The sequence below is a fragment of the Hyaena hyaena genome, unplaced genomic scaffold (genome assembly GCF_003009895.1).
Source record: "Hyaena hyaena isolate Hyena2069 unplaced genomic scaffold, ASM300989v1 scaffold_86, whole genome shotgun sequence".
Classification (NCBI taxonomy): domain Eukaryota; kingdom Metazoa; phylum Chordata; class Mammalia; order Carnivora; family Hyaenidae; genus Hyaena; species Hyaena hyaena.
Genome location: NW_024080721.1, coordinates 3,415,571 through 3,424,080, shown reverse-complemented (window position 1 = coordinate 3,424,080; position 8,510 = coordinate 3,415,571). Strand labels below are relative to the sequence as shown.

General features: G+C 43.5%; 1 protein-coding gene across 17 annotated transcripts in view; it reads right to left on the bottom strand.

Annotated features, from left to right (window-relative positions):
• Positions 1-2,037: 2,037 nt before the first annotated feature.
• TRIP12 (thyroid hormone receptor interactor 12) overlaps positions 2,038-8,510 on the bottom strand; it is a 140,472-nt gene continuing 133,999 nt past the window's right edge. For all 17 annotated transcript variants that reach the window (XM_039234526.1, XM_039234525.1, XM_039234529.1 and 14 more), the window contains 5 exons: positions 7,706-7,870; positions 5,780-5,893; positions 3,994-4,088; positions 3,268-3,371; positions 2,038-2,585 (listed from right to left, as the gene is read on the bottom strand). In XM_039234526.1, the coding sequence (XP_039090457.1) occupies positions 2,389-2,585; positions 3,268-3,371; positions 3,994-4,088; positions 5,780-5,893; positions 7,706-7,870 (675 nt within the window). In that variant the 3' untranslated portion in view covers positions 2,038-2,388. The remainder of the gene's footprint in view (positions 2,586-3,267; positions 3,372-3,993; positions 4,089-5,779; positions 5,894-7,705; positions 7,871-8,510) is intronic.

The following is an 8,510-nucleotide window of genomic DNA, read 5'->3' as shown; positions in this document are numbered from 1 at the left end:
CGTCTCAGCAAAAATTAAAACAATAAAATCTCAGTCACTACCCAACTGACTCTGTGTATAAAGCATACTTAGAAATCAGTGCTTGCTGGTAGGATTACTAAGCAAATAAATTTAAGGCAAAACCGGAGTAACAAGTAAATGAAATCTACACTTTCTTCCCCATGATGCAAGATTAAGGCCTCTGCCGAGAAATTGCTTTAAAATGGGAAGAGTCTTCCTGCCCCTAATTAACAAGGGATCCCACACATTAATGAGTAAGCTAAAGACTAAAAAGCATTTAAAAAGGTTAACTACTTGACTTTGAAACAATCAACCTCCAGAGTTTGAGTCAAAACCACCAAATGTACTGGTTGACGCTGAATCAATGAGGCCAAATCGGCCAGGGCCACAGCAGATCTGGGTAAAACGTCAAATACACATATTTTAGTATGAAACATTGTTTATACACGTCTCAAATTTAACAGCAGAACCCTTCAATAAAAAAATGAGGAACAAATGCTCATGTTCACACAAAAATCCTTGTGCTTAGGTGGCAAAAAGGTATCAGAACAGTTTTAAAACAAATTGGCTCATTCTTGAACACAAGTTTCACATGATTAAACTGCTCGGCTGCTTTGCGGTCAATGTCAGAACTGCAGAAACACAACTCCCCTTCATGGGAAAGCCGCTCCCTGGTCAGAGCCCCTGCAAGAACCAGGGAAAGACACCCCCTGAGCTCCATCACCCTCAGTCAGGGTCACTGCGAAGGTGGGGGTGGGGGGGGAGACGGACTCCGAATAAGGCCATGTAAGTGTAAAATGACAAAATAATCTAACTAAAAACAAGCCACTATGTTTCTTTTCGGTGGAGGGATGGGAAACAAAGGAGGTTCTATGCCAATTAAGTAAGACTTTGGAACAATCTGCAGAACAAAAGAGAATTGATTTCTCAAAGTTCAATGAAAAAAAAATGAGCTTATCTCTCATTTTTAAAAATGTGCATTATGGAAATCCTCTCAACTTTACGCAACAGGCTTAATTTTGAACCTTAGGAAGGAAGGAACCTCCTCCCATTCTCTTGCCAGATTTTATGCTCTTCAGGTTGAGGTTCTAAATTCTCTCACTGGCAAAATCAGCCATGATGTGAATCATGGAAACGGGACGATTTGCTTGCACTGAAACACGGCCACACAGTGGTGAGTTATGCATACAGTACAGAACTATAACCGAAAAGGTGAAGCAAACTTTATTTATTTTCAGGTAAAAACATTGACCTGATGGATTATTGCAGATTTGAGAAATCAGCACATAAAACAACTGGACAGAGCATTGCTTACAGGTGCTTGTTATCGGTGCCGAAACAAAGGTTGAACAGTTTGTCCTAGTTAGCCCTGGGAGAGGGGGAGGGGAGAGGGGAAAAAAGGCGGCTGTGAACAAAAACTTGAAAACAAGGACAAGGGAGAAAAAGCATTCTTGGACTCCCATCGGGGAAGAAAACTGCTAATTTTGTTTAAAACGTTCCATTGATTCAAAATTCTCTGATCGTGGAATAAGAAAATGCCCGCCAGCCCAAGCTGTAGACTCTTTCCCCGACACAAGAGTGAGTGGGCGTTCCTGGCCTCCCTTCCGGAAGCTGCCGGGGGTGCCAGAATCACCGTGTAAACAGCCCCGCTGGGTCACTGGAAGAAGGCCAGCCGGCCCTTACAGCTGGATGAACGCGAAGCTATGGGGACGGTCTACCGAGCTACAAAGGCTGCCTCGTACTGACGATATGCTTCAAGGAATTTTAAATCCTATATTGAGAGAGAACATGGAACAACAGGAGCCCACGGCTAACGAAGAAGATGTGACAACCGTGAGTGTCGCATACAAAAAAACCACGTGGACCGCAGACATTACAGGACCCGGGCAGGGACCGGGGGATGCACACGGAGCTACCCTACCGCACTGTATTTGTCCAATGCGCGTGAGCTTTCATGTCTGTACTTCTCTGTACAAGAGCGGTCTTTGGAGGAGACAAAACTGCAGACTTAGCTAGATGGACACACACAGCCCAGAATTAAACTGCACAGCGACATTTATTGTTTCAGCCTGGAAAAAACATCCCTTTTTTTTTTTTAAATTTCACACAGCAAAGCAAGTTAAAAACTTCACTCATCAAATAAATGATAATTTAAACAAGAACTTGCTAAAGAAACCTCATCACAACAACGTTTTAGGGCCTGATCACTTTAAGTCCATGGGGCCATGAATGACTATCAACCAAGTGTCTCTTGTATAATCTGCAAGCCATTTTCCTACAACAAGAAGGCGTAACATGTTTCCTTGACTCAGGTGATACATTTAGAAAAGAAATCATGATTTTTTTTTCTTTTGCTGTAACAGGCAGACCCCGCATTTCTTGCTGTGATCAAGAAAGATGGAACGACTGCTGTCCTTCTCTGGCCGCGATCAACAGTTTCTCACGCATGATCTCAATGCTCGAGTAGTCCGGCAACTTAAGATAGTTCACACAAGTCATTACAGAGGGCAGGAAGTCATCCGGGTTTTCTGTCGATTCGAATGTCTTCCGGACAATTGTCAAAGGTGGATTCAAACTCCGGAAGCCTAATCAGAAGGGGAAGGAAGGAAGACCAAGGGAAGTTAGTAAGTTAACAGGACACGCGCAGCTAACTCAGAACTAATTGTTTTCTTAACCAGAAGACAGATCAGTCTGGAAACAAACCTACCCTTTCCATGCTACTACTCTCAGGAAACATGTCACCACACGTGCGAGGTGTTCTTTCTTGCTGGGCAAGGACAGCTACACACGTGATGCACATTTGTGTATGGAACCCGGGATCGGCTTTGTTTGCCAGAAAGGGCCGCTGCAGGGTATGGAGGCCAACAGCTCCTTCTGCTTTTTGGCTTTGAAAGCAGAGTGCCGCTTTGCCTTCTCTTAGGGCTGACTCATGTCTAGAAAAGTAGACTTTACAATGTGTTCTCATCTAAGAGCCTGGGACGTACAGATGGCCAGCGGACCCGAACGTAATCTAGAAAAGTGGCATTACACGTCGTTACCGATCCTACCTCAGTGTGTTCGGGACGAGCCCTATGAACTTCCCTGCCGGCTGAGAGCTCTCACATACTCCGAAACAAATGGAAACTGAGAAATGTAGGTACTAGAGTAACGAAGAGGCACTGTTGGCTCAAATGCAAAATATCCTGCTGGGGGTCCTGAAGTCTCTGTCTGTCTCTCTTGCACACGCACACCCACAGAACAGCGGGCAGGCGCCAAGGGCACACCCACCTCCAACAGGCAGTCTCGGGCTACCGGTCACGAACTGGAGAAATAACCTCTGCTGCTCGTTATCAAAACTACTGAGAATCTCAAACAGGAACTTCACGGCCCGACTACAACAGAAATAAGTCAGCAAAATTATTTCAGCACGTGAACGTGCACCTCTGAATCACACCGCCTCACAGGCTCTCGTGATCGGCTAACCGATCCCATTTCAACAGGACTGCCTAGGAATTCACAGTACAACGTGTTTCAAAGTCATCTTGGTTTTTGTTGTCACAGCTGGAATTCAAAGGGAATAATGAGTGTTGTAACAAGTAAGACTTGTCTGGGAGTGTATGGATATTTCCATTTTACTACAAAGTAAATGGGTAATGGTTTGACCGGTTTCTTCCCCCCCCCCGTCCCTGGTCACTTTCACAGAAATACCTGACAAAGAAATCTTTGCGTCCTAAGGTCTTGATAGAAATGAGGCCAAAATATCAGAAAGCCCCCTTTAAAATGTGTATGGAACCCGGGATCGGCTTTGTTTGCCGGAAAGGGCCGCTGCAGGGTATGGAGGCCAACAGCTCCTTCTGCTTTTTGGCTCTGAAAGCAGAGTGCCGCTTTGCATTCTCTTTTGCACTTGTCATTTTAAAAATGACACCCCCCGTTGTTGTTTATAACGTACACACACACACCCTACCACATTCTTGACCGTAAAAGAATGGAAAGCCCAGCAGATCGGGTACTCACCTGTCATGAGTGTAACCGTGGTCTGGCCTGCAGCACTCCATCAGTGTCTTTGCATCCCAAGTATCTGCTTTACTGCCGCACAAGAGCTGGTCCAGCTGCGTGGTTACACAACGGCAACAAATTACTAAGGACACAGCTGTGAAACGGAGTGAAAACTCACAGGACCTGCTGTTCTGCAGATGCCAATACAGTACAGTATACCAAATCAAAGTACCATTTTCAGTTCTGTGTAGGGACCTCTTTTTTATACAGTGGGCTATCTACTACAGTTACAGATCGGCCTCCTCAGCCTCTTCTGCTGCTGCATTAAAGGCACCCGGCCCATCTACAGGGACTGGGTTCTAGAGAAGACTTTAATCGCAAACACAACACACCTGAGACAAAGCTTTATCTAAGCCTTCCGAACACCTCTCAGGTCTTTAGAGGCTTTAACTCGGTAACCTACATCTCGCCAGGAAGATTTCATAAATCCTGTTTTCTAGAAACCCAAGGGTGCAGGATAACAGAAGCCAAGACACAGACTAGTGGGCTGGAGAGAGAAGTGGGAGAAAGCTGAACTGAGGCACAGCCACTGGGCAGCTTCTTCACTTTGTACAGAGAGGCAGATGGTTGCCAGATGGCCGGCTGGGGCCAGGCAGGGACCAGGCTGGCCGTTTCAGGGGAACACGAGAGAGCAAGAAATGCCTGCGTCTCCTCAGAAAAATCTAACACCAGTTTCGCATGAAGCCTTCTTTTCTCTGGTTAACTGCCCACCTGCAGAATGATGACGTGCTCTGAGAAAATCCAATTCAGGGCACATAACATTTAATACCTACTACGTGTCACTCACTGGCAGGTACTTTATGTGTCCTGTTACATATAAGACACACAGAGGTTTTCCCAATTTTATGGATGAGGCAGTCAGATCAGACAGAACAGCCTAGACAAGGTCATATGGTGAAGGAGGACCAGAATTCCAGGACAACCCTTGCCGCTCTCAATTCCAGGTAACACAGTGCCTCGAAGTGTCGGCTACACCACATGCTTCTGTAAGCAGCAAGTCAGAGTGGGTATAGAAAGCATAACTGAGGTTAAAATGCTACATCTAAGTCATTCAAAAGTATCCGGATTCAGCCAGTAATAAACGTGTAAGGTTATCATTCAAAAGATAGACCAAAAGGATTCCCAACTGGAGAAACCCCACGCCTCGCAGACCCCTTCCGTGCCATCTCTCCACGAGCGAGCCGTGTTCCAGACTGCTGTCGCACTGACGGCGGCTGGAAAACTGCACAGGCGCTCATGTTCCCACGCTTAACGGAATCTGCAACACTTCCTTAAAACTCCAAGAACTGACTCCAATCATAAAACAGTGTCTCATCTAATCCAGGAAGTTTAGGTTAAAAAAAAAAGTGTTCCCTCTTCAGTGTCACTTTGCCAGCCACAGTGCCCCCAAGCCCTGCACCCCATTCTCCATCGGGCAGCATGCAGGGTCGGGTGACAGCGAGGCTGTGCTTACCCAGTCTCCCACACGGACCCCCACTCCAATACTTAAAACTATGTTTAATACGTATACAATATAAAATGTTATTTTATATTACATCATATTACCCTTAGTATTTGATACTCTTCTTGCTCAGGAAATTATCCCCTATTTTTCCCAAACATCCACCCCTCGGCTCACAAACCCACCCCGCCCCCCAATTTTCTCGTTTGCAACCATCTTGGGCTAGGTGGCAGAGACAGCCCGCGACGGTAACACAGGCACACAGTGAACAAGGGGCATTTCTCTCCAACACGAGCTACTCACTTCTTCCGGATAGAAGTACTGGAGATGACTGAGTGGGAAGACAGATTCAAATCCATCTCTGAAGGAATCGAATTGCCTAGAAACGCCTTCATTTAGTGCCCAGAATATAACCAGCTGTAAAAAGAAAGGTCTTTTAAAAACATTGACAAGATTTCATATCTCTTTCCTACCAATGTACTGGGTACAGTGAACACATCCTTCCGGATCACTTTAAAAACAACAGAAAAACCTCACGAATTAAGTCTTTAAAATTATCTCCCCCAAAACCACATAAAGGATCTCTTAGGTCAACTTCTAACTCGGGGCCGGGCCAGTAAGAAAATGTAAAAAAAAATTACAATGAGCATTTATTTTTAGTGTGTTTTAAAAATTCATTTACATAAAACCCTGATGGCACAGAACAGTACCATGCCAGATGTGAAGCAAAGCAAGGTCTCTCAAGAGGATAAAATGTTATTAAGAATTAAAGATAATGTGTCAAGATGCCCAATAACCAACTGTTAAGTGTTCTGAATTTTTAATGTGAAATTTTTATATCTAGATCCTGATTAAGTTCTTAGAATGAATGCTTCTGCAGTGGACCTTCACTTAGAAAAAGGCAAAGTCTGGAAATGTAGTCACGTGAAACTGGAAAGTTAACAGAAAGCATCGGTTACTGGTCCAACAATATCTGGCTCCGGTTAAGACACTGGGTTCAAGAAATACAGGACCTATTCCGACAAAAATAAAAACAACAGCATTTTGTTGAAAGAAAAATACAAGCACTCCTAAAAATTCCTTTCAGAGAACCTTAATCTGGATGTTAACTCATCATTTACCAATAGGCTGAAAGGTTAGCTTTCTCAAAGTTAGGAAAAGCAGCAGCTAGTGTGATCAGACAGTCCTCTGAATATTAAAGAAATGCTTAACAGTCACAGGACTGTTGGGTATGTCAAAAAATATTTGAAGACCTTGCCTATCTACTCACTTTCTCTAAGAGAAAAAGAAACCAGAGTCAACCTTTTTCAGAGGTTCTATCTAAAATCCCCACTATAGTTTAGGGGCGCCCGGGTGGCTTAGTCGGTTAAGTGTCCGACTTTCGCTCAGGTCATGATCTCGCGGTTCGTGGGTTCGAGCCCCGCGTCGGGCTCTGTGCTGACTGCCAGCTCAGAGCCTGGAGCCTGTTTCAGAGTCTGTGACTCCCTCTCTCTCTGACCCTCCCCTGCTCACGCTGTCTCTCTCTCTCTCCTAGAAATAAAAATAAAACATAAAAAAAAAAAAAAACCCACTATAGTTTGGCAGAAAACCCAAGTCTGGGTATAAGTGGTTTTTGATCTTGAATACAATGATCTTTCCACTCAGGGTCAGAAATCGACCAAAAGAAACTTTTCAAAAAGTAGTAATAAAGACCCATATAGGATGGAACTTAAAATACAATCTCTTTTTAACACAAAATTATTTTCCCTTAATTTAATAAATATAGTCAAGGACTATGAATTAATTATCTGAAAGTCCTCATTATTCCCATAAACGTGTGTGTGTGTGTGTGTGTGTGTGAGAGAGAGAGAGAGAGAGAGAGAGAGAGAGAATAATGTCTAGTTTTGCCTTGATAGACAGAATGCAGTTTAATGAGAACACAAGTGATGGCTCCTTTTCACTGATTTGTTTTAAACAAAGACAGTAAGAGGTTTATTAGTATTCAAACTCGAAGAAAGTAAATTCAAGGTCATATATAAGGCTTCATGAAATATCTGACAGGTTTTGTCAAGTGCAGCAGAAATGAGGGCCTGTAAAAGTGGATGTTGTGCAGCGATCTTGTGTGTCAAGGGTCTCAGGCAGAGGGGGGCAGGCTCCTGGGACAGGTGCTTTCGCTCTCTCTCAGAACAGTGCCCACAGAAGTCCTGTCACTACGTTAGCCTTTTCCCCAAAGGGCGCCACGATACGTACTCTTAGATATTCTTCTAAATTGTGGATAGTGACTGGTATATCCTTTCCTCCTTTCTTCAGTTCGATGTTGGGAAACCCTGGCAGAGTGAAATCCAATCCTAGATCTTCAACTGAGCAGCCGTTCATAGTCAGGGTTTCTAATGCATATTGTAGACTCTCTTTGGTCTAAAAAAGGGGATGGGAGATGTCAAGCACAGCAATTCAGTTGCTTACGTGTCTGTGTCTATAAAACAAAATATATACTAATAAATTTTACGGGTTCCTTCAGCTCTTAGAATATTTCTATTTTTGTCATAATCTACACATGACATAGATCACAAAGGATATAATCTTAACCACTTCAGGATCCAACTATTTTCATATGGGGGAAAACAAGATCACTTAAGTGTTCCTTCAAAACGAGATGTCTACTCCTCAATCTGACTGAATTTCAAATCAGATTTCACACAAAGTCTCAATAGTTTAGATGATGGTTAATTTAAGAGTGGCTAACAGGGCCAACTTTTTCCTAAATTCTGTATTAATCTTAATGAATCTATTAGTCTTAACCTATCTAGGTGTGTGTGTACACACACACACACACACACACACACACACCCCTACATATATGTACACACATCAAATACTAATTAATAGTCAGGAAACTGTAAATACAAAGAAAGTACTATCTAGTAATGGTGATTAACATTGTTCCTGCCGCAGAGCTCAGGTCTAGGGAATACCTTGGAGACTTCTCATTCAATCACCTCAGGACTAGTGTAACAGACCTATAGCCACACAGTAATGCTGCAATTAAGAAAAGTTC